The sequence below is a fragment of the Eleutherodactylus coqui genome, chromosome 1, assembly GCF_035609145.1.
Source record: "Eleutherodactylus coqui strain aEleCoq1 chromosome 1, aEleCoq1.hap1, whole genome shotgun sequence".
NCBI classification, from domain to species: Eukaryota; Metazoa; Chordata; class Amphibia; order Anura; family Eleutherodactylidae; genus Eleutherodactylus; species Eleutherodactylus coqui.
The window spans coordinates 510,610,263-510,637,380 of NC_089837.1; the positions used below are offsets into that span (position 1 = coordinate 510,610,263).

Below are 27,118 nucleotides of genomic sequence, written 5' to 3' on the forward strand. Positions count from 1 at the left end.
TCCCTCCCACCTCCCTTCTCCGAGCTCTGTCATTGGCTCCCATAGGAGTTAATGGTAGTGATCGTAGTCCAGCCAGGAAGATAGCTTTTATGCCACGGGAATACGTCTGTGTGATCCAATGCATCAGATGGTAGCCTATATCAACTGGCCGATATACGCTCATGTAAATAAGCCCTAAGACTGACAACCTCTTGCAGATCCGTGTAGATACTGGCAGATACTTTCTCAGCTCTTAGATTCAGTTATTTGCTGTGATTGGCTTCTTGCAGATTCTTCTGTTTGGATCATTTATGATTTGGTTGGTCGTGTTTCTAGATGCGTCCTTTTCACATACAAGTCCACTCTTACACGGGCAGTATTCATAGAGCTCACCAACAAGCTGAAAGGAGAGATGATAGGGTTAATGAAGACACTCATGACTCCTAGCCATCTGTCACTAACATGTAAGATCAGCGGTGGGAGACGCAGCGTGAGGCCGGGGGTCCCATTACTGAGAACCTCATGTCTGATGCTACACATCCAGTGTGATGTTATTCTGTGAATACTGATGTCACTGTGGGGCGTTTACATCAGTTTTTGTGTATTTAGCGCACAAGTGTCATCTGATTGCAATCCGGTTTTCACATGGCTGATAAATAACCCGAGGTGAAACAACTGGTAGAATTTAAAACTCGCATTGAATTAAATGAGTGTTAAAGAACAAGCACAGAACTCGCTCCTGCGCCATGCAAGAGAACTGTAAGAGAATCCCACCAGAGCCGGACGTGACACAACTATTGTTTCATAAGCACCATTGGTCTGGGACAAAAACTGCACATGTAAGTGAACCCAGTGAGTGCAAGGGTCTGGGGAAAATGCCCCATCATCACTGTGTGTATGTGCGGGTTCCGAACGTTTTTGATACATGTGTATATTTTTTGCATCCATATTAACTGCATTTTCACGCATGTAAAACACTAAACGAAGAGCAATTGTTTTAGCGCCCCTACCCCTCCACACTGGCTCCTGGCAACATGTATAAAAAAGCAGTGAATGTGCGTTCCCATTGACTATAATTGATGATAAAAATAGGACATGCCTCGGGGGGTTTTCACACACATAAAATATACACTTCTGAATCCACCAATGCAAATCAGTGGGATTGTATGCCGTCAGTTGAAAATACAGCTGCAATACGGATAGATAATATGCCCCTTTGAATTGTTCTAATGGGTCCAGGTCTTGTCCAAATTCTATCAGTTTTTAAACTGGGATAGAACTTAAATGATAAAATCCTCTGTGTGAATAAGCCCTTATACCAGTTTTTCATTGCAGTTTTTGGGCACTCAGCTTGTAGAGATGGAACACAAGGTTTTAGGGTGCATCTAAAATTGAGGTAATTTGCAGTAAAAGCTCATGTCACATCACTGCTGAGTGTACAAGCACCCCACCGTGTATCTATTCATACACTTCCTGGAGGAATAAAGGAGGAACAGCTCCATGTAGAGTTCCAGTATAAGATACTTCTCGCCTTGCAGCACAAAAAACACATTGAGATATCGCTAAATGCTTTCAATGGTTTCAAATCATTGGTTTCAGAATCATCGCTGTCGCAGCGCAGGGAAAAATATCGCTAGTGGGTAAAAGCCCTTATTTTGTGGGCAGTGCACGTATTTAGTCAATCAGACATGTGAGGAGAGGTGACGGCTCCTCTGTAGGATGGTCATATGTATAAGGCCGTATTCACACCGCTGATACTTCTGTGCAGGTTCTTTCCGTTTCTGAGATGACTGAACATGCACAGAAAATTAACACATTTATTTAAATAGGCTCATTCACATGAGTGAGTTTTCTCACAGACTGATGATCCAAGCTGGAAAAATCGTTGCATATCCTACTTTTGTGCAAATCTGGCACAAGAATGAGCCCCGTAACCTGCAGTGCACTGCGAGGGGTGTTGCTCCCAAGAATCTCAAGCGTAACTCACTCTCACCCATTTAAATATGGCCTAACGGCGGCTTCACATGGCCATAAGCGGTTTTGCACATAACTCAGTGAAATATATTTGCGCTATGAAGGACTCCTTCTCTGCATATTGGCGCATTTTATTGTACTTTTTGCACATGCAGGGATGTTCATCTCCACATGGCAGGCAAACACCCCCCAATTTAAATGGCTATTTATCCTAATGAGTTCCAGAAGTGTTATTTTTTTCAGAGAATTATGCATCTGTGTGCACGTTGCACATCTTTGATAGACTTCTATGAGGACTTTCGGTGCGCAAATAAGCATGTCCTATATTTTTTGTGCGTATGAGATGATCTGGATTACGGTTTCTCCAGCAGGCTTCGGGGTATTTTGTAGCTTCCTAATTGTGTAGAAGCAGTATGCGCACACTGACCAGGTCAAACACGAGGTATCAGTCTCATGTTCAAAATGGCTCTCTGCCCAGAAACAGCCAGACAGGGCCTTTTATTGTAAAGACATAGAATGGGCGTGCAACAGGTTACATCAGTAACATATAAGATTCTCATTTGTCGGATCATATAGAATCTCCCGCCTCTCTGCCCACCCTTCCTCACGTCCGCCATAGTGTGGACTTTGTCTCCTTTAGCATGCAGACAACCTTAAGGAATTCTGTGTAGTTGACAAATCATTGTTTAAATAGATTGTGTGAGGAGTGGAAGGGGGCCTAGGTAAACACTCAGTATTGAACACAGATATACACATAACACTATGGCCCTTAACTCTTAGAGGCTTCTTGTGCAATTTCTATGTACTCAGAGCAAATACCATGATTAGATTGTGTGTGTGTCCATTAAACTCCTCAGAGCTAAAAGTCATTACAAAAGCAAAATACATTTGGTTTATACAAATCGATAGACATTTTCTAGTAATTAATTATCATGTCTATCACAATCCCCCCTTAAAATGTCTATCCTCTAACTCTCTATCTGATTTTCACAGTTCTCTGCGCATGAGCCTATAACTGGAGCGCGTTGAAGGTTCGTTTTAGGGTCTTCAAGGGGGTGTAGGACTTGTCCACTCCTTCTGGGGATGCATCCAGCAAACTCATGGTGGGAGCGGCTTTTCCAGCATCAGTTTCACAGGTCTCTCTGACACAGGGGATAACACAGCAGACTAGAACAGAGAAGGTAACCATCAGTTCACATACAACAGCGACGCCCGTCTGTGCCAGGATCCTTTACCACCCGCTCATCCATGGCGAGTACTGGTCCCAAAAGTTAGCTCTTTTTAGTTAGTGCGGTCAGCTTCTTAATGGCAACTGCGTCTTTACCCGCGGGTCACGTGTCGTCTAGGATGTAGGTACAAGTCTCCCCTATCATCTTACAGACACTCCCCCTTTTAGCTAAAGTCATATCTAAGGTCATTCTATTTTTAAAAAGTCATAGTCGAGGCAGGTCCTATTGGTCGACTATTCCCTATAAGTCGTCTCTAGTATAATTTATAAACCACTGCTAATTATAATAAACATAATTAATCCAGTCAACGTTTATTTACCATAATGACCAGGAAAATGGACTCAAATCTAGCTTTAACTTGGTCTCTAATTTTTAAAACGTGTCAGGTACCCCCCTTGGCTATCCTATGACGTCAATGTATACGTGTAGATCAAAACTACCACCAGGGGTCTCTCTTCTTGCTCTAGTATAATGTTACAATACTAGTAGCGTGCACAGGTACGCACGGCCTGGGACTCCCTAATCTTCACCCACACCAATGTCCCTCCTGGAGATAGTCCTAATGGTGAACACGTCCAGGTCGCCTCACCCTGACCCTACACTACCTAGTGACAAGACTGGAAGGAACCGCCGTACCTATGCGGAAAACAAGGATAGACCAACATGACAGGATAACCACAAAACACAGACTGAGTTGGATCGAGATAAATTAACTATTGGGGGTAACCTCATTATCCTCAATGCTGTCTGACAGGATGTGGAGGAGCATAAGGGCTTTACTAAGGCACACTCCCCTGTCCAATTACCCTCCAGGCGGGTCCTCTACCTCATGTCACTACAAAGCCAGTAAACGTCTCCTAAGGACTGAACCTGATTCTGCATCCATTCCTCTCCTATCGTACCGTAGGAGGAGCAATACCCGTTGGTGAGTTCCCCAAAAATCTCCCTCCACCCTGCCTATTTGCCCGGCAGGTGTAGTTTCCAGGGTAGTCAGTAATACTCTCTCCGGTGCAAACACTTAAGTAGTTATAGAGTATTCCTTCTTCCACTTCTCACAAGCAGTGTAATTAGCGGAAATGTTCGTGAAGAGACTGATAAACCACTCCAGCATCTACAGGGAGATTTAGGGGGACCATCCCCGAGTGTAGTCGGGCACTACCGCACACGCAACAGTTAGACTTGTTGCTCCTGTTAGCATTGTACCTCATCAACTCCAACCAGAGATTCTGGTCAGAGTAGCCAGTCGCTACTGTCAAGGTGTCCTCAAAGGTAGGGTCGGCTATGATCATCATGTTCGTCAAGGTCTTTATCTTACAGCAGAGGGGGTTAATTATGGGCACGGGACTAAGTGAAGGCTTCCATTCGGGTGCATCTACCATATCCCTTATTTTAAGCTTCCCTAAGGGATCTGTCCTCCCGTACCGGTATGTCCCCAGACTATAAGTCCCCCCGTCCCCCGGGCTTGGATCTCCCATGGTTAATGTAAAAACCGCATTAAAACCAAGCAACATACTAAGTTCAGCCTTCCAACACCTGCTGTCCTTATTATTCTCAAGGAGGGCTATACGACTAATTAGGGATTTCCCGCTCTTATCTTTCTTATTTTAAGGCACTTCGTGGTTTATAGGACCAGTCTATTCCTGTGTTACATCCCACTAATCCCCAATAACGGCAGTCTTCTCCCCAGACGTTATCAGTGGCGCGAACATATTGTATTCCCCGGGTATGTAAGTCATATAACCAGCTGGACTGAGCTAAATCTGGCCTGCGGTGGGATCTTGCGCCTAGACACGGGACCACAATACAATAGTCGAAGGAATATGCGGCTACTTAAGCATTGAACGAGTTATACTAGAAGGTAACCATACCCTCATATTCTTCCGACTAAGGATTCTAGTTGCCACCCTCCTCTCTCACTAGCCCTAACCAGAGTAATGTCTTTGGCACAACTTAAGACTGGTCTCCCGGATCTGAAGCTTTCTTACAGTATGAAGCATGGATCCATGTAAGTCTTTCGGCTAGTTTCACAGCTGTGGCAGTAGTCAGAAGCACCTGGTAGGGGCCATCAAATTGGGGCTCAAGAGGGTGCTTCCTGAGGAACTTCTTGACGCACACCCAATCCCCAGGCTGCAAGATATGTGTCCCAGTGTCTGCCTCTGAGTCTGGAAGAGAACACCTGTGCATAGGCTTTGGTTAGTTCTTTAACAACGGAAATCACATACTCAGTCAACACATCAGATTGTAATTGTAACTACTGAGGATAGTAACGAGCTAGCCTTGGGGCTAGCCCAAACAATCTCGTAGGGAGATAATGTATAATCCCCCCTGTGTTCATATCTAACACTGTATAAGGCTATTGGATGACAGTCTTCCCAAAGTGGCGTCATTTTTAAGTATCTTACTTTTTAGCGTGCCACTACGTCTCTCCACCTTTCCATTACTCTAAAGATGGTACAGTATGTAAAAGGCCTGGGATACACCAGAGCAGACATGACATGACATGTTACATTCACCTGCGAAGTTTATACCTCTGTCTGACTCTGAATCACTTCTGGCACCCCATATTCACAGTTTACCTCATTCATGAGCTTCTTTGCGGTTACCTACTTGTTTGCCTTGGTGACAGGGTCGGCCTCCAACCTGCAAAGACATCAACAACAACAAGCACGTAGTCATACTTCCCAACAAGTGGGAGCTGAACGTAGTCAATTTGCAATCCCTGAAATGGGTAGAGTGGTCCCGGCAAGTGTGATGTGGCAAATTTACTTCTGCCCTGACTCACCTATGGCATAGATCATGCTAAACTGGACAAATGATGCAGCAGCTACAGAGAACCCAGAAGTCGCCCATCGTCTTTCAAGCGTCGTCGGCATTGCTGGTTTACTAGGTGGGTCTTTCCGTCCATCAGCTGGGCCATCATGGGATACAGGAACTGTGGTGGGCAAGTGCTGTTGACCGTTCACCACACGCTGTCCTGTTTCTGCTGCTCCCATATTAGTCCATTTATTCTTTTCTTCCTTGCTGGCTTGTAACTGTAAAAGTCTTTAGCATATCAAAGTCCAAATTTTTATCAATGTCCAAAGTTTTTACCACTGACTCATGCCGTCAGTATCTTTTTCTTCTTTCTTCCACGGCTTGAGGGCCGCTGCCTTTGCTGCGCTGTCAGCGAGGGTGTCGTCTCTCGCCTCTCCAGTGTAGGAATCGGTGCAAACTCTCAACTTTGTCAGGTAGAAGTAGGGCCTCCATGCGACTCTGCACCGCTGCACCATTCTCAATTGGTTGTCCTGCTAAGGTAAAAACTGTCTGGCCTTCTATATTGGGCCGTAATCATGAGCTATGCCAAATGCATACCAGGAGTCAGTGTAAAGGATTGCCGTCTTACCTCTCGCCACTCTACTCGCCTCAGTGAGGGCCTTCAATTCCGCTTCTTGTACTGTGACATGCGGAGGCAGAGCTTCTGCTTCTAGGACATCTTGTTGTGTGACCACTGCATATCCGATGTGGAGTCATCAGTCCTCACCCTGGTACCATCTGCAAAAAGCTCAACATATGCATTATCAACAGGGGTTCTGGTAACTGTTTGCATACCTGCAGTTTCTTACTGTATTAGTACTAAATAATCATGTTGATGTTCTATTTCACATGGCTCGGAATCTTGTTATCTTATTTCATTTATTTATTTACTTTTTTTATTTTTTTTTAAAAGCCCAATAGCTGATCTACAACACCTAGATCGTCTATGACCCAGATCACCTATGCCTCCCCCCTTTTGAACCGGAATACTCAATGGAAAAAGAGTAATTGCGTTCAAACTAGTAAACCAAGAGGCACAAAAACAAGCACCTTGTAGGTCAAGGTGACATTATATGCAGCGAAGTCTGAGCGAAAATATCCTTTAGATTTTTTTTTCAGGTTGCAGTTAGCATTTTTTACCACAAGGGGGCGCCACACAATTCAAATTTTACGTCACCCAGTGTAATAGTATTTCAGGGAATGGCCAACATTTAGCTTTTACTCTCCTGTCAGAATATAATTATAGCTTCAGTGTAGACTGACACTAGAATATACAAAAGACTTAAGGAAAAACTAAAGAATACGGATGAATTAACATCCTACTCTGGGCAATTCAGTCCCTCTTTCTTCACATAAAAAGTAAAATTACTTCACCAAATTGCATGAAAAAGTTTGCTGGGTGACTATAGGGAAATTATTCCATCTGTAGGAGCCTTCCATAACATCATCGGTCTGAGTATCCATTGGAGAAGCGGGCAGTGGAAAACAGAGCCCCTGGGAACATGAGAGAGCGTCCCCTGTCATGTATTCCCGGCCTCTGTCCCCCATGCATCAACTCCAATCTTCCATGCACTATAAACCAGCTTAGTCATCTACTATGTCCCAAGCTGCATCTTCACAAAGGTTTGTTTCCCTGAACTTATCACACATCCAAAGTGGCCACATCTTGGAGTGTAACAAAGGCCGGTCAAACAAAACCTTACTTCAGACAATCATGAGGTTAGCACTGGATACAGTGGCATTGGGGAATATAGGCCTCCCAAGTGCAGCAAAATGGCCGCCAGAGGCAGAAAGGGGCGGGGCTACAGATCTCCCAGGTGAGGCAAAATGGCTGCCGGAAGAAGGGTCGGGGCTAGGGGCAGCAGCACTTCCAGGTGAGGCAAAATGGCCGCTGGAGGAGGAAGGGGCGGGGCCAGGTCCTGTCCCGGATGGGGAGGGACCAGAAGTAACATCACACACCCTGAAAGTGAGCACATGGGGGAAGTGCTGCAGAGTCACACTATGTGGGGTTGTAAACATTGCAAGCGCGGCCGCCATTACAGGGAGGGGCTGTAGTCAACACAAAGGCATTACATTGTTCATAAGCAATACACATACCCCCCTACATGCTTTCCCCTCTTGAATCTCTTAACTACGTTATACCTCCTCCTAGCAATCTAAAAACGCCTTTCTTTTTGCTGGGCTTCCTGCTCATCTTCTGAAAACTTTCTACAATCTATCTTACCATACTCATTTCTGCTTATCTGTCCATAACCTGACATTTCTTTCTGCAACTTTTCCTTTGTAAAACGTTTCTACATGTTTTGAATATTCCAAAACATGCTGTACTGATCCCTCATTCTATTCTACCTGCTTATTCTAGCCTATTCGAAGTTTTTGGACACAGTAGTGTTCCTCTTGTAAAATCTGCTTTCTTCAAATCCTTCCAATATAACCTCTCTTTCCCACTCAGATTACAATGCACATTAATTCTACAAAACACAAGACAAAGGGAACAGAAAGGGTTAATTGGCAAATGCTTTCAGTTCACTCTCTTATCAGCACCCCTCCCCCAATAATCAACACTGCACATTCTTTCTATAATACCAAACAGACTTTGGTATTACTGGAGAATACCCACAACGGCTCAAGGTATATATCTCATCTACCTTTATATCAACCCACCGTCTACTAGTAATCCCGAAGAGCACTTCTTGTACACGTTCTAGACAGGACATTTAGCTATATACATAGACTGACGATTATTTTCAATGACCAAGAGTTTTCTGGAAGCTTCAGCCGTCACACCACGGCTATACTTCACACGTATATACCTTTTCACATATGAGAACATAACACGCTCAATCATAAAAGGTAAATATGCATATCATAAATCTTCCTAACCTCACACTAGTTTACCTAGGAGCAAGTGTCTCTGGCGCGCTCCCTCAGACTTAAACAGCCAAGTCCGCCCTTCCGACACATTAACCCTCACAGAATTTGCCTCTTGGTCTTGTATACACAGTGCTTAACCGTCTCAGACAACAGCCACAGCATACAAAATACCCCTAGACAGGTAACATGGTGGTTTTTTGAGTGGACAGAACTAGAGTTATTACCTGTCTTTCAGTGAAGGTCCAGTCTGGATCAGATACAGGCAGATTTAGCAGTTAGAAGTCAGTTTGACACAGGTAGATAAAGCAATCTTACCGTGTTCTGTAGATTTTGGGCCCCTGAGTTCCATGTGCTATCTGCCGGTCTCTATACGTTCCAGGCTGTGACCTCACAGATCCACTCGCCCACCCAGGGACGCCACTGATCTGGATTATGGTTTCTCCAGCAGGCTTCGGGGTATTTTGTAGCTTCCTAATTGTGTAGAAGCAGTATGCGCACACTGACCAGGTCAAACACGAGGTATCAGTCTCATGCTCAAAATGGCTCTCTGCCCAGAAACAGCCAGACAGGGCCTTTTATTGTAAAGACATAGAATGGGCGTGCAACAGGTTACATCAGTAACATATAAGATTCTCATTTGTCGGATCATATAGAATCTCCCGCCTCTCTGCCCACCCTTCCTCACGTCCGCCATAGTGTGGACTTTGTCTCCTTTAGCATGCAGACAACCTTAAGGAATTCTGTGTAGTTGACAAATCATTGTTTAAATAGATTGTGTGAGGAGTGGAAGGGGGCCTAGGTAAACACTCAGTATTTAACACAGATATACACATAACACTATGGCCCTTAACTCTTAGAGGCTTCTTGTGCAATTTCTATGTACTCAGAGCAAATACCATGATTAGATTGTGTGTGTGTCCATTAAACTCCTCAGAGCTAAAAGTCATTACAATAGCAAAATACATTTGGTTTATACAAATCGATAGACATTTTATACTAATTAATTATCATGTCTATCACAGAGAAATGCGTTTAACCCCTTAGTGACGGCCACATTGCCTTTTTACGTCCTAGATAAGTGGGCTTTAATCCTAGAGGACGTAAAAACATGCATCCTCTTTGGATTAAAGCTCTCTTGGCTATGGACGTAACAGCTCCATGCTGTCGGTGTCCGCAGGTAGCCGACAGCATGGAACTGTCATCCTGGGCTGTGGGCAGTACCCCCCGGCAATGCGATATAGTGCCGATCGCAATAAAGTTAAAAAAAAGTTTTAGAAAGTTAAAGATTCAGCTGCCCTGATGGATCGGATCCATCAGGGCAGCTGAAATTACTCACACACCTTGTCTGTTTTGTCCCACGGTGAAGCGGTCCTCCAGGACCTGGCGCCGCTGTTCTGTGCATGCGCGCCAGACGAATGACGCCATGCACATGCACAGAAGGCCGGGAGCCCCGGTAAATTTAAAATCTCCTGGCTCTCAGCTCATGAAGATAGCCGGGAATGAGGAGATGTCACCGGGGACAGCGGTGAGTGGTCACCAGGTCCGTGATCACGCAATCCAATGGATAGCGGCGATTGCAAAAAAGTCTAAACAAAAGTCTAAACAAAGTTAGTTTCACCTACCCACATGGATTCGATCCATGAGGGGTAGTGAAAATACTCACCCTGGGTCTTCAGTGATGTTCTGGTTCCCTGGAAACTAAAGTCCCCTGCTGCACATGCGCGCCCGACGTCAATCATTGGGCGCGCACACAGAGGGGCTCAGGCCCCAGGAAATTCAAAATCCCTCTGCTCCTGGCTACCATGTGTAGCCAGTAGCAGAGAGATGTCACCGGGGATGTGAACACTGTTATCCAACGGATAACAGTGATCATTTAAAGTAAAAAAAAGTGTAAAAAAGAAAAAAAATTTTTTTGAAAAAGTAAAAACAAAAGGTTAAAAAGCCAACGTTTCATCTCCCCTCACGGATCAAGTCCATGAGGGAGGATGAAATTACATACATAAGGCCCCTGGATTTCTCCACGGACCTTACCACAGCTTCTGCGCATGAGCCTGTCGCCAAAAGGGCAGACGCATGCGCAAAAGCCGTGGATTGCCAGGGTAATTTAAAATCTCCCTACTCTTGGCTACAAAATTTAGCTGAGAGCCTGGAGCTTTCACAAGCAGCCGCGTTGAGCGGTTCCTGGTCACGTGTTCGTGACCAGGATAATGGCGATCACGTAAAAGTTAAAAAAAAAGTTGAAGTTTCATCTCCCCTCACCGAGGTGATCAGTGAGAGGAGATGAAACTTTTTACTAGAGGCCTCCGTGTTTGAACCTCGACGCATTCCTCCTCTGCGGACCTTCCGAAATTCTGCGCATGCAACCGCTGGCAAAATGACGGACACATGTACAGGAGGCAGGGAGCACAGGAAAATTAAAATCTACTTGCTCCCGTCGACCAACGGTCGACGAGAGCCTGGAGCAGTGAGCAGTCCCCGGTCACATGATAAAAAAAGCGATCTACCTCAGGCCGGTGTCCCATGACTGGATAGGAATTACAGATCCCGTATGCGTCTAATCCATGGTAATACGCAGATCAATCGCATTGGATAACACAATTCCGCTCACATTAGCGGGTTGGAATTACATAATCCACTCACAGAAAACAGAACACAGTAGGTTCTATTTTACCGTGTATATACCCGCAGACCATACACAACTACATTGTGTACCGCCTGCTGGTACCCATGTGATTGCTAAGCGACCGCGCAGGAAATACAAACAAAAAAGGTGTACTGCGCAGGAGTGCCAGGCTCACAGCTGGGATCCGCTGCGGCCCTCCACAAGCAGATTCCACATACGGCTGTGTGAGCACGGCGTTATTCAGACCGCTACCTGTAATACTTAATTTACAAGAAGCCCCGGGAACGCTCGCCTTCCTGCAGTTCCAGGAGCAGCTTGTTGAACGCCTTCTGTGTGAAACCACCGCACCTCGGCAAGCTTACGGAGATTCACAGAACGCCACTTTACACCACATCCCCGCCGCTGAGGTCATAAAATACCCTCCAAAAAGGATAAGATGAGGGGGGATACCAGATTTTATTGTGCCATGTATCCATCCCAACCAGACCCCTGTAATTACCCCGGTCTTCAAAAAAACCCACACAGTTTACATTATTACATTTATCTGAGATTTGGGGAAGTCCAAAAAGGGCGCGGAGTATTTTCAAGGAGTCAATTTTTTTTTCCGCACAAGTGAGCAATGGGGCCTGGAATTTATTCAGTTGTGCCCTGCAATCCAACGGGTGTTCCTTCCATTATAGGCCTAACCATGTGTCCTGTAAGTAGATTAGGGCAACAGTGGGTATGTTTCTGAACATGGAACAAACGGGGGATCCATTTTGGGGTGAAAGTCTTCATTTCTATGTACACTGTACAAAAAAACCTGTTTTTAAATTGACACAATTGCCAAAAAAATGAAAATCGTAATTTTTTCCTTCTACTTTGGTTAGATTCATTCAAAATATGCAGTACATCCCTAGAGGAATTCGTGAAGGGGTCTAGTTTTCAAAATGGGATCTTTTGTGTGGGTTCACTATGGTTTTGGCCGCTCAAGGGCTAGTGGGCAATAAGTGGGCAATATAAGTGGGCAATAAGTGGGCAATATTGGCACTTTTAATCAATATACACAAGTTCTAATGGTCTATTTTTACCACCTAAATGAAGTACAATATGTGGCGAAAAAACAATGTCAGAATCACGTGGATATTCAAAACCCTGGCTCCATCACTAAGGTGCAAACAGGCTTCATCACTAAGGGGTTAAATCCATTTACATCTATGGGTTCTGTTTTCCACATAGTGTGCACACAAATATACCTGTGAGAGGCCGCCTTGAGGGCTTATTCCAACATGTGTATATTGGAGGGGCAGGGCGGGGGCAGAGCTAGGTTCTGCCCCATTCTGCCCCCTCCCATTGCAAATAGTGGTAATGGGCGGAAAATGGGAGGGAGCTCAGTGCACTGCTCCCAGCCTGCCCACCTCCTCCCTCTGCAGAGAGAGATAGCATATATCGGCCGGGCGTGAAAACCCAGCCAATATACACACATCAGAATAAGCCCTAAGTGAGAAACCAGTACAGCAGTTGCTTACAGATACTCACCTCAAGGTTACATTCCTCATTTTCTGCTGCTTTTGGATTACATATACCACTCTTATAAGAGCGATCATACAAAGGGCCTTGGCAGCACCCACTCTTACATAGAGTATTTAGAGCACAGTAATCTCCATCGTCCTAAATGTAAAAGAGGGGAAATAAATATTGATATGTGAATTATAATTCTGTCTATAAGGCCTCCTTCACACCACCGTATACAGGTTTATGTTTGGCCGTATGCAGCGTTTATTTACATGAATGAATATTTGACCTGATCTTTATTCGTGTATTTCATGTCATTCATATGGGGTACTGCTGCGTGAATGTTAATAAATACACGGAGGAAGGAAAGACTATTAGGGACAGTTCAGACCGTCATTTTTCCCATCTGTGCTGTCCATGCAATTCACGGCACTCGGACACATACTTGCCAATAAGGCTATTCACATGAGCGCTATTTCACGTGGACTATGTCCTGTTCTGGTCCGTGTCATGAATGAGGGTATGATATGTAATGTCCGCTACACGCTGCTCAGACAGTACATGGACCTGCATCTGTGTGCTGTCCGCTGGGAGGCGAGTCCCAGATTGTCACGCACAACTTGCAAATGTCTGTCTGAACGCAGTCTTAGCCCTCATTCACACAGAATGTTTGCCGGTATTTCAAGTGTTCTTTTGCCCCTTTTTTTCTGTAGAAGTTCTGTTGAAAGACTGTAAGCGGTGAGAGCTTTATGAAAATACCAGACAGATGCTTTTTATTAAAGTTTAAAAATACTTTAACTCATTAGTGTCCACATATACCCTTTTTAATGGAGGCTACTAGCAGGTCTTAAGGTCCATTTAGATACAATGATTATCGCTCGAAAATCAGTTGAAAGCTGTCTTTTGAGCGATAATCATTGCTTCTAAATGCGCGGTCATCGGGCACTGTTCATTCATTGCTCATTTCTAGCCAGCTATAAATTAGGGATGAGCCTTATCAGCACCACATGCTGATATCTCAGCAGTAGGACTGATAGCATTCTTTCAGCCAGTATTCTACTGGCAGTTCTCAGCGGGACACCAGCTGAAAGCACTGAGAACAATGCAGCTGTTTGCATAATCAAAACAGCTGCATTATTCTCCGAGATATCGCTGCATTATCCCACTCTGCCTCCGACCTGAGCCACATCCACACAGGTGTTCCCTTATTAATCAGTAGACTTAACCCTATCCCTGCTCTCCAGCCCTGCTGGTTATTTGTGATACTGCCTTACCACAGGTGATATTTTTTATATATATTGAAAAGTATTATAATAGAGAGAGAAATATTTATGCTTTATAGATTACATAAAAGGATTAGTGAGGTTTATTATGGATTAATTATATGCTTATTATAGTTTATATTTTTTTATAAAAAGAAGGGGAAGGAAAAGGAAGGAGAAGGGGAAGAAGGTAAGAGAAAGAGAAGGGAAGAGGAATTGTTTTTCTTTTTTAATGAAAGCGTATGGTAATATTATTATTTGACATAATTTGCACTAATATGGTTTAAGATAAATTAGGGATAAATCATTCTGTGGTCAACAATAGCCACTAATAAAGTATATGAATATACTGTACGTGTTTCACTTACTATAAGTATCAATTTTTTAATGACGTAGGATAACAAATTTGTCTGTTAAACTTTAGATATAGTAAGAATAAATGTGCAATCTATCTATGATTCGTTGGGAGCGATGGATCTACGTTGTGCATATTTTCTTCAAGTAACGAAGGGGTTAATCATCAGGTGGATTTTAATGATAATTGGTTTTAAGGAAGCAGATTGGGTTGGGGAGATGAGGTGAACAAGATCTCTATGGAGATTGAAACGCGTTCTCCACGAACATGTAGCAACTCTGATGTATTGAGCACTATTCTTCAATAAAGCAAAGGAATGTTTTTTCACAAAAGTCCGAGCTCCTGCAACTCTTTTCTATATGTAAATAGAACCACCACTGGGATTGAGTGGTGGACGTGAATTCATTCCTGCAGGGCAAAAGAAAACAAGAAAAAAATATAGGAGCGAGCACAACTCAGCGTAAAGGTGGGAACTTTCTTATTTATTCACAGATATTATTTTTGGAAACTATATGGGATATGAGTTGTACTATAGTTCAGCATCACCCAGATGCTATATGACACAATGAGGGGTCACACAAGAGCAGCATGAGTTGGGCAAAGCTAAGGATGAGGAGCCATATGGGCATCCAGCGAGCACATGGAACGAGGAGACAGGGAGAAGCGTGTGGGATTGGTTATTGTGGTTAAGTTTGCTTTTAGAACGACGGGTAGGCAGTTTCTTTCCCCAGCAGATGAAAGAATAAGTACAGCTAGGAGGAGTTCAGTGAAGCTTGGACCACCGCTAGGAAACTCTTACCTAGTGAGCATTTAATGGAAACATTATGTGAAAATGAGTTGGAAGTCAGTAAGCGGTGGTGAAGTGCTGGCAGAGAGACCATGAAAAGCATGCATAGTCCCAAATCGTAACAGAAAACACGGAGAGCCAAGTAAAGAGACTCCAATGTACAGGGTTGCCAAGGCTGCCATTTAGAGGTGCAGGAAGGAGGACATGGGCACAGGGAATACAGTTTATTCCCACTCGCATTAGCAGAGCTTTCTGCCCTCTCACCTATTGTCAACCCTGTAATTGGTCCAAAGTAAGGGCACAGACATAGAGTTTGTGCAAGAAAGGCAGTGCCAGCAGCCAGGTATGGGGTTCCCACATGCACCATTGCAAGGAGCAACCAGGGGGAGGAGGACCAGCCCAGATCTGGAAGATGAGGATTACCCAAGCACTATCACAGCATCAGAACCGTGGCATGACTAGTAATTAACCAGATTTACAGCGGCAATAGGCGTGTTGGGACTATCATCACTGTCCGCGACTACGGAGAGAAGGACCAGACTGTTTCCAGCAGATGTGTACCCCACAAGTGCCATTGCAATGCTGGAAGTTGAATTAAAGTCATTGACTGTGCTTTCATGAACCCTTCGGCACCATGATGGGCCACATCAGAAATGACACCAATGGGTGGTGCCAGGTTGCTGGATAGCATAGCGAGATCCTGTATGGTGCTGGATGCAACTAGCAGGCCAAAACCCTTCTTCTTACTCCAGCAAAACCATGACCCAACTCAGACACATCAGACAGGGAAATGATGAGTGCAGCCAGGGGAGTTTCCGGCACAAACTAAGACTAAACTAACTAAAAACGCATCACAAAAAGGGGCAATAGCTCATTACATAGTGTTACCCCCAAGAGGGAGGGGGAACCATACTCCTGTTTTGGTGGCTATACAGAAATTACGCAATGGAGGAGGATGTATCAAATAGATTATTAGTTGGTCACCACAGAACTCCATCAGCACCAGTATCCTGTGGTGGCAATGAAGGTGCGGAACTAGCCAAAATTACCATTTACATGGGCAGGTGTACAATTTGCAAAGCCTCTTCCATATACAGTAATCCAATAAACAGGGAATCTGCACTATAAGTTCACAACTCGCACCCATCTGAATCACAAGGTCTCAATTTAGCACACTGGCTTGTCAACTGCTTATCACAATTCCCAGGGGGGTGCTACTGGTCGATTGCTACCCTGCTGTGTCGCTGCTCACTCGCTAGTAGACTGCAGGAAATATAAAACAGGAAGACCCATATGCATAACTAAGTGGTATATCACAATAATGTCACTTAGGCCTCTTTCACACAACTTAATGCATTTTCACGCTGGCTGCATCAGGGCCAAATATCACGTGAAAAGAAAAGAGCCGCCATCAAGTCCCAATCTAAATTAGCATTTTCTCGTCCATTCACACAGGCAGCTGCTACGTATTAGTGAAAATATACACTGCAGCGTGGAAATCCCGTGGTCGGCATAAATCCTCGGAATAACTTCTAATGCTTTACTAGACCCAGTTGTAAACTTTTCCCAGCTCTGGACGCTAATAAACTCTCTCACCCTTTTTTTTTAGTTCCGTTACCTTGCTACTTTTCAGCTGTTGAATTACCTTGATGGGTTAGGATCTCATCAAAATCCTTTTTTTTCTGGCTGCTTTGCAATGTGATGTATTGCTGAATCTTGGACCATGTGGTTGGGGCTAAAGAAGGTCTTATTGTCCAGACTGCTAATTTACAAAAAAAGCCTCATCAGTTAGGAGTGTTAAACCATCTGCACTGCAGAGGTGAGCATGCCTTACAAGCATGTGCAGTAGACTTTTTAGGTGGAGTACACAGTATGCAGTACTTACCCCATCCTTTACACTTGGGATTCATCTGAGATGGCCTAACAAGCTAGGACAGTGACAGTGAGGTCCACAAGTTATAGGTTTTTACATCAGAGTTGTCTTTCTCTTAGGCTTGGTGCCAGCTAAGATGAGAGTGCAGTCTTCCTATCATCTGGGTGGATATGCTTAACCTGGGTCCTTTGTTGAAACCTGTCTGGCATGGGTGGCGCTACCAGTAGAATACACTACCACTAGCATAGCTTATAGCCTTATCAGAGCATGTAGACTCCTCCACACAACAAGGGGGCATCCATGGAGGGAGTTTCTGCTTCTACTATTAAAGGAAATGCAGTCATTGCTAGACTTGTTGAACTTTGCTTGCAGAGTACTTCCAATGGGTAGAGGCTTCTGCAGGTGACTGGAGCAAAGCACCACAGGAGTCAGAAAACCATTCTCTGAAGCCAAAAGAACCAAAGCGTTGAAAGCGGACCTGTCAGTGCAGGAGGTCTCCCTCAGACATTTTAATGTGATAATAGTAGGATCAGAAGCCCTAGAATCAAACCACAATAAGACTTTTTCATGGATGCCTCTGGGGCAATTGTGTTTTGCCATGTATGTGTAGGGTTGTTGATGCATGAGACAGTGGCCAAAGCCCTGGGAATTCAATGACCTATGGCAAAACATGACACTATTAAAGCCATTTGCTATTATAGTAGCAGGAGAGTTATAGACAAGCCACCTAAAGAACCAGCACATAGTTTTATGGACCGATAACATGAATGCAGTTGATGTGGTAAATAACATCCTCAACCTCAGTCCCAGTTATCAATATTTTGAAGTATCTGGTAATTAGGTGCATATAGTTCAATATCCATTTTAAGACAAAGCATAATCTTGGGGTGAACAACATTGTAGCTGATGCACTATCCAGAGGAAAGCTAGAGGAATTCTTTTAGCTAGTACCAAATGCTAATCAGGTTGGTGAATATTGTTGTAAGCACTTTTGGCAGGTTGTTACCCCATTATAGGTGACCATGTCAAGAATTCCCTAGCGAGCAGCACATGGGTGGCATACAGAAGCATTGAGGAAGATGGATAAACTTACAGAAGCAAACAACGACATTCCCTAGGGTTTTATTACTACTAGGGCTAATGCTCAAGGCCGGATTTGCCCCGCAGCTATGAACCTAATAACTGAATATTCACGCTGCGGAATTCCACCATGGAATTCCGCAGCGTAAAATAATGTCCTATTTGCCGAGGGAATACGTGCAGCCGGCTTCCATTGTAGTCAATGGAAGCTGGCCGTCACGCTATACTTCCGCTGTAGCTCAGCAGAAGTATAGCGTGAATGCGCTTCCCCGCCCACCGCCGGCCGCATCATATGACACTGCTGGCGCGTCATGTGCTGTACTTTGCATGCGCACTGGCGTGTCATGCAGGACTCCCACAGTTGATCCGGAGGTGAGTATGCGGTCTTTGGGAGGAGGGGGGGGGGGGGCGCCATGGGCGCCATGACGGACTCCACTGGGGTATTCCGCTTGCAGAGCCCATCACAGCCATAGGCATCAGCCCTTAGATTGTAATCCCTAAAATAAAACCTTTATTATGTTTAAATAAAACTACCCAACAATAGAAAAATCTGAATTAAAATGAGGACCCACATGAAAAGCCTAGAGCAACAGACCTAAACCATCTCATACCATCCATGTACAATATATATATATGCTGATATCTAAATTATAGAATTAGATTTGATACATTACACAGGGGTGCAAATACTTTTGCACTTAGCATAGCATTTTCGAGTTGTGACCCCTTTACTTTTCCTATGTAGGACCTATAGAATACTCCTGCCAAATTTCATGCTTGTACGACATCGGGAAGTTAGAGAATTAGTGGCGAGTCAGTCAGTGAAAACTTTCACCTTTGTATACTGTATACATATATACCCACAGGCTTTTTTTGCACCACACTTTGCCTCACCTTAGGAGGGTGATTTTGCTGTTTTCGATTTGTTGGATTCTCACCACCTCTGTAAAATTCTAAAACTTGAGCAGGATACACTGAGTGACTCATCGGGCCCTGTTAAAGTTCCCCATGTTAAAGTACAGCAGCCCTTCAGGATTCAAGCGTTGCTAAGCAACGCTCAGTCTCACAATATACAGTGGCAGTTCAGGCAAATGAAGCTCTAGGAGGGAGACGGCCACAGCAGAGAGATTCAAGCGACGCACATTGGGGGGGGGGGGGGGTGGAGAGATTCAAGCAAGGCCATAGGAAGGAAATTCAAGCAACACCCACAGGAGGGAGAGTAAATAGTACTACAGGCTTTTTCTTGCACCACTCTTTGACCCTTTTATAAGACCTCTGGTGGCTGATTTTGGTGTCAGTGGTTTTGTACCATCCTCACCACCACCGTAAAATCCTAAAATTAGACTTTTATACAACAAGTCACCAGGTCAAAGTTCCCAATGCTAAGTCTATGGGCATGCGGCTAAGTGTGGCGACGTGTGGTTAGGGAGTAAGACGTTATGTGAGGAGAACTGCCGATTGCTCTGCTCTCCTCACCAACTAATTCATGAGGACCCGCGGATCACTCACCTCCCGGAGCACAGCTGATTCACTGGAGAGGTCAGCGTAATCAGAAGAGATCTGGGGAAAGCTCTCCCCAAGCGCTAACAGAGTCTTTCCCTGCACAGGGTTTTGGTGCTCCTCCCTCCTCCTCTGTCAAAGGCACACAGAGCAGACAGCCTGTCAGACCCTCATCAGGTATGAGCAAGGGGATTTGTATGGAGAAAGCTGGCAGGGCTTCCAAGATGGCATCCAGTCAGAGGAAAAATACAGGAAGTGAAGGGTCAGGTACACACACACACTCAGCACTATCATGCCCAGGTACACACACTCAGCACTGCTAAACGCAGGCAAACACACTCAGCACTACTACACACAGGTACACACACTCAGCACTACTACATGCAGGTACACAGCCACTCAGCACTGCTAAATGCAGGCACACACACTTAGCACTACTACATGCAGGTAACCACACTCAGCACTGCTAAACGCAGGCAAACACACTCAGCACTACTACACACAGGTACACACACTTAGCACTACTACATGCAGGTAACCACACTCAGCACTGCTACACGCAGGCACACACAGCCACTCAGCACTACTAAACACAAGTACGCACACTCAGCACTGCTAAACACAGGCACACACTCAGCACTACTACATGCAGGTACGCACACACACACTCAGCACTGCTACATGTAGGTACGCACACACACACTCAGCACTGCTACATGCAGGCACACACCCAGCACTACTACATGCAGGCACGCACACACACATTCAGCACTGCTATACGCAGGTACACAAATGCACCCAGCACTACTACATGCAGTTTTACACACACACACACACACTCAGCACTGCTAAAGGTAGGCACACACACTAAGCATTGCTAAACGCAGGCACACACTCAGCACTACTACATGCAGATACACACATACACACACACATACTCAGCACTGCTACATGCAGGTACACACATGCACTGAGCACTGCTACACACAGGCACACAAACACTCAGCAACGCTACATGCAGGCACACATGTAGTGGCCCAGTACATTATCCTGGTCCCCTCCATAAAGGTCATACATGTAATGTCTTATGTAGATGCACTGTGCAAAAATGTCTTGCCATTCTAGTATGTGTATTGCACAGCTGAAGCAAATGAATTAATGTCTGCAAATATGAGCTGACTGTCTGTAAATGTATCCATTATGTCTTGTCACATGGTATAAGAGAGAACTTATGTGAGTCCTTGAGAGTGGGAAAAGATAGTTGGTCCATCTTCTGGAGCTGAGAGAGAGAAAAGCACAGAGGCACATGGAGGCACCTTCAGCCCCCATGTGTTGAAGTATGGAAGAAGAGGAGAGGCTTTCCCAGAGTACGTGGTTAAGGAATGACGATGGAATGAGCCTCCAAAGAGAGAGAGAGTGAGCAGCAAGCGAGTGCAGAGGTACTCAATTATTTGTTTCATGTCTGCGTGTCCTGAAGCCTTGGACTGCCCAGTGGAGGTACTCTACAGTCATTGTTCCCACTCAAGCATTCGGAAGTCTTGGTCCCACTGAGTGGAGGTACACGTCTTTAGTTAGTCACGCACAGGCGGCCTGAAGTCTGGATCTGCCATGTGGAAGTACTCTAGCTTCTTTAATTCCTGCACTTGTCAAACCGGTCATTTATGCCTTATTAAAGTTTATTCTGCAAGTAAAAGTTATTCCAGGCCCTGACCGTTCCTGGGTACCTGAGGTACTATATCTCCTGTATGTGGCTCGTTTATTTCCCCGCCGATGTTCATGCCCGGGGGGAAGATGGCGGACCGGAACGGTGGCATCACCCATGACAACCACAACCCCTGGTCCCCAGTTTATTGGGCAGGCAATAGGAACAGTTACCACAGAGTTGGCTACCAGGAGAGTCCTCTATAAGGGTGGGATGTTATATCAATGTGGCTGTGGACAAGAATCTTCCTAAGCGTCAGACCCCTCCTGTAGGTAATACTGGGTTGTTTAGTTATGATTAAAGATGAGCGAACACCAAAATGTTCGGGTTCGCGTTATTCGAAACGAACTTCCCGCGATGTTCGGGTGTTCGTTTCGAATAACGAACCCCATTGAAGTCAATGGGCGACCGGAACATTTTTGTATTTCGCCGATGCTCGCTAAGGTTTTCATGTGTGAAAATCTTGGCAATTCAAGAAAATGATGGGAACGACACAGCAAGTTCTCCTCTGCCACAGCTGTAACAGCGGTGGCAGAGAAGAACGATGTTAGCCCATTGAATTCAATGGAGCCGTCAATACAGCCGACTCCACTGAATGCAATGGGCTGCCGGCGATCGCGGGATGAATTGTCGGAAAGGGGTTAAATATATAAGCCCTTTCCTGCAATTCATCCAGAAATGTGTAAAAATAAAAAATATATATATACTCACCTGGTGCCGACAGACGGAGTTCAGCGCGGCAGGCTGCAGTTCTCCTGAACTGCTCTGAACAGCTGTGAGTAGTATTCAGCAGCCGGGGATTTAAAATCCCCGCCTGCTGAATAAGATGCCTCTGAATGGTCACAGCCTGACCAATCAGAGGCCAGCCCTCACTCACACCCATTCATGAATTCATGAATGGGTGAGTGAGGGCTGCCTCTGATTGGCTCAGGGGCAGGAGAATGGTCTGAATGGTCACAGCCTGACCAATCAGAGGCCAGCCCTCACTCACACCCATTCATGAATTCATGAATGGGTGTGAGTGAGGGCTGGCCTCTGATTGGTCAGGCTGTGACCATTCAGAGGCATCTTATTCAGCAGGCGGGGATTTTAAATCCCCGGCTGCTGAATACTACTCACAGCTGTTCAGAGCAGTTCAGGAGAACTGCAGCCTGCCGCGCTGAACTCCGTCTGTCGGCACCAGGTGAGTATATATATATTTTTTATTTTTACACATTTCTGGATGAATTGCAGGAAAGGGCTTATATATTTAACCCCTTTCCGACAATTCATCCCGCGATCGCCGGCAGCCCATTGCATTCAGTGGAGTCGGCTGTATTGCCGGTTCCATTGAATTCAATGGGCAAACATCGTTCTTCTCTGTCACAGCTGTTACAGCTGTGGAAGAGAAGAAGGATTTGTCTTCTATATGTTCTCAATGGGGTTGGCGCTGCTGCCGCCGGCCCCATTGAGCGCATATAGAAATGATTTCTCAGGGAAGAAAGTTAAAGTAACCCGAACATTTGAACATCGTGTGGTGTTCGTTACGAATAATGAACATCCCGAACACCCTAATATTCGCCCGAGCATCAAGCTCGGACGAGTACGTTCGCTCATCTCTCGTTATGATACTTTCCAATTAAAGATCTGCTAGCAAAATTGGCCAGTATTTTTTCAGGATTCCCATAATTTTGTTGCTATGTCCATCAAGTGTACCAATGCTTCTAAGGATCTTCTTACCATCTGCCTCATTTTTGACATAGAATACAACTATAGTTTCGGAACCGTTCATGGATCGCTGAGCATTACAAAAACCATTAAAGCTTTAAAATCAAAATAATTTGTAGATAACATGGACAATGACAGTGTTAAATATCTTATTGTAAAGAGGAGTTACCAATGCACCTAGCAACAAAAGGCTGACCTCGGTATGACAATATGCAATAGTGCTGCCATCTGGAGGTACTGAAATCACTGTGCCGCACGGCTAAAAATTAGTGTAGCTCTGGACTCCAGCATACTATCACGTCATATGAACTGTTTGATTCATCTCAGTTAGTTCTACATATGGTGAAAAAAAGTAAATTGTGAACATTTGAGAAAATTCTGGTGCGGAGCAGTGCAAAAAATGTCTTCCTTTTGCAAAATGTGGCTAAGACATGGCTTCAAACTTAGATGCTAAGCCAGAGCTTTAGCCACAGCCAGAATATAGGTGTCAGGTTGTGCTTCTAGGATCTGTTGTACTACTGGGTTCCAGGAGCACACCTTCACAGGTAGGGGTTAATTGAGCTGGCAGGGTGTGGTATTCTCCAGCAGCCAATCCTTTTTAATCTGCAGCTGTCATCTGTCTTGAATCCACTCAGAGCTGTGTTTCCATGTAGGTCTGTTGTGTCTCTCTGCTTTCCAAAGACATTTTGGACACCTATAGTCCTTGTCTGTATCATATGCAGACCCCCTCTTCCCTTCCCCTGACAGGTGTGGCCTCCAAACGTCTTATGTCTTGTTGTGTGTCAGATGGGTGAGGTCTGACTCAATTCTCTGTGTCAGCATGGTGGCTGACTGTCTATCCCCCTGGTATGAGGACCCTTTAGACTTGCTGTGTAGTTTCATCTTTGTGCATGTGAGCTCTGGGTGGAGTCCGTGCTGTATGCACTACCTGTTGTAGTCTGGTGTGAACAGTGACTAGTGTTGTATGTCTGCACAAGTGGTCAGACATGTTGTGTGAGCAGTCCTGTTCTGTGTACAGTGTGTGTGTCTACAGTGTCATGTCAATGTGTGTTGTAGTGTCTTGTTAGAGTAGGGACTGCAAGACACGAGTAGCCTTGACGTGGCTTGCAGCTTAAGTTCATTGGCCAATGAACAAACAAATTCCTCGCTTTTTATATTCAGCTTTTCCATCTGCTGTAGAGTGCGAGGTTTGTGTGGTGAGTTTGTGCATTCTGTCAGTTCCACTTGGTTGTGAGTGTCCCCCCTGCAGGGAGAGCAGGACCAAGGTTCCAGCGTGGGGCTGCCTTTATTGAGGTGATCGTACTGCTTTTTTAGGTAGGGCCATGTCATCCTTGCCAGCAGTATAGGGCCAGTTGTTCCTAAGACCGTGCTGTCAGGTCACGTTCGTTTGGACCCGATGCTTAGTTGCCCACACGAACATAACAATTGGCCAGCAAGCATTCTGTTGGCATTGTTTTGGGGCATAGTGCCACCCTCTGCCTTTCTTTACATATAAAATTTTAAGAAAGAAGCTGGGGAGGTAAAGAGAATATCTACAAGGGGGACAGAAGAAGCACGAGGGACTCTGCCTAGTTAAGTCTGTGTTTTGATTTCTCTTCTTTGTCATCTTTGTCCGTTTTTCAAAGGGGAGAATCATTTTGTTGTTTGCATTAAGCTGTCAAACACATGTGGGAAAAAAAACAAACAATGTGGAATCTGACACTTTAAAGCCCGTGTGAATGAGGCCTTTTAATGTATGTATGGAGGAGAAACCAGTACGGCAGCTGGCAGCAGGTACTCACCGCACCGAAACATTGTTCACCTTCTGATTTTGTTAAACATACAGGAACGTTCCTGATAGTTAACATATTGAAGCAACACCCGCTATGACACTGGTCACTAGAATAACAGAAATCTTCAATGTTCTAAATGTAAATCAAAGGAAAGAAAAGTTTTATCAATTCATTTATAAGGTTTCACATTTATGTCACATTAAGAAGTGTGTTTTACAAACATTTTTTGACATGTCATAGGGAAGTGTGAAAAAATTTTATCACTTGGGCTGCAGATGATGAGACCCCACTGATTTGCAGAAAATAAAGCAGCCGAAGCACTGATACAAGCGCTGTCACTGCTTGTCCACTGAAGGTGAGCCCATAGACTTTGTATTGAACCTGTCTTCAGTTAAATAGCAAGGACAGCAATCTCATGAACTCTTTAGCTGACTTGTTCTAGCAATCTTTGGGAGTCTCAGCAGGGGCATATCTAAGGGCTCAGGGTCCTGGGTGCAAAAGTTCAGCTCAAGCCCCTCCCACCTGTACTTGTACCCGGACCTAAAGCATGCTGCATACAACTGCAAAACAAATTTGCATACATGATGTAGCCCCTTGCCATAAACTTTGCAAACATGACTCATTTCTTGGACTACTTGAAAATTTGTTTGCAGCATCTTAAACTTTGTTCATGTTCTTCGTTACATTTTAGAATCATAGTTAAAAAACACAAAAAAAACTTCATGCAGTATTCAAAAACAGAGTTACACCGGTATGCTCCATATTACTACATATAAGGAGCTGTACATACATAATTATTATAGCTTTTACCTGTGACTTCGTCCACATGAAATTTGTACATTTTCTAGATGATACAAATTGTAAATATCTTCAGAATTATTATGCTGCTAATCCATCACTAATTAACTGATGTTATAAACCTTTAGCTTTCATTATTAGAGATGAGCGAGCACCAAAATGCTCGAGTGCTCATTACTCGAGTCGAACCTCCTGCGATGCTCGAGAGTTCGTTTCGAGTAACGAACCCCATTAAAGTCTAAGGTTTTCATTTGTGAAAATCTGGGAAATTCACAAAACTGATGGGAACGACACAGAAACGAATAGGGCAGGCGAGGAGCTACATGTTGGGCTGCATCTCAAGTTCCCAGGTCCCACTATTAAGCCACAATAGCGGCAAGAGTGCCCCCCCCCCGCACTGTCAGCATAAAGATTGTTCTCCTCTGCCACAGCTGTAACAGTTGTGGCAGAGAAGAACGATGTTAGCCCATTGAATTCAATGGAGCCGGCAATACAGCCGGCTCCATTGAAAGCAATGGGCTACCGGCGAGCGCGGGATGAATTTTCGGGAAGGGCTTAAAAATATAAGCCCTTACCTGAAAATCATCCTAAAATGTGTAAAAAAAAAAAAAAAAAAAAAATGTATACTCACCTTTCCACTGAAGCCGGAGTTCAGCCGCGTCTGGCCGGCAGTTCTCCTGAACTGCTCTCTGTAGTATTCAGCAGCCGGGGATTTAAAAAACCCCGCCTGCTGAATGAGCTGCCTCTGATTGGTCACAGCCTCACCAATCAGAGGCAGCTCTAACTCACACTCATTCATGAATTAGGAGATATGTACCATAACACCAATGATCGCTATGGTAAGGCATTGCAGGACCTATGTCCTACAATGCCTTATCGCTGGTTACACCAGCAGCGAAGACACCGGGCTGCCGCTGCATTGAGCGTGCTGGACTGCCGGGGACACTGACAAGGATGAGCACCAGGAAAAGGTGAGGGAATACGCCAGGGACATGTCTCACCTGCCACTGCTATTGCCCCTTCCTGCTGTATCTTGTCTCCCAATCAGAAGCTAGGGGTGCGACAGGGGTGTTCACTCGTGCTGACAGCTGCCACACCCCTAGCTTCTGGTGGCATCAAGATCAAACCTCACATTGAAAACAATGGGCCATGCAGGAGCACTCCCAAAGATAGGACATGCCGTGATGCGGCAGAAAAAAAAAAAATCACTTATGTGTACGATCCCATTCAAAAGAATGGGGTTCATATTCGCGTGAGATTTGTGCGTCTTGCACAATTCTTATGCAACAATCTCGGCCATAAGAAACCGGCCTTAG

General features: G+C 44.8%; 1 protein-coding gene across 1 annotated transcript in view; it reads right to left on the minus strand.

Moving 5' to 3' along the window:
* Positions 1 to 238: 238 nt before the first annotated feature.
* LOC136606922 (leucine-rich colipase-like protein 1) overlaps positions 239 to 27,118 on the minus strand; it is an 84,316-nt gene continuing 57,436 nt past the window's right edge. Inside the window, exons 4-5 of the mRNA XM_066589018.1 lie at positions 25,014 to 25,136; positions 239 to 379 (exon numbers count right to left, since the gene is read on the minus strand). Coding sequence (XP_066445115.1) covers positions 239 to 379; positions 25,014 to 25,136 — 264 coding nt within the window. The remainder of the gene's footprint in view (positions 380 to 25,013; positions 25,137 to 27,118) is intronic.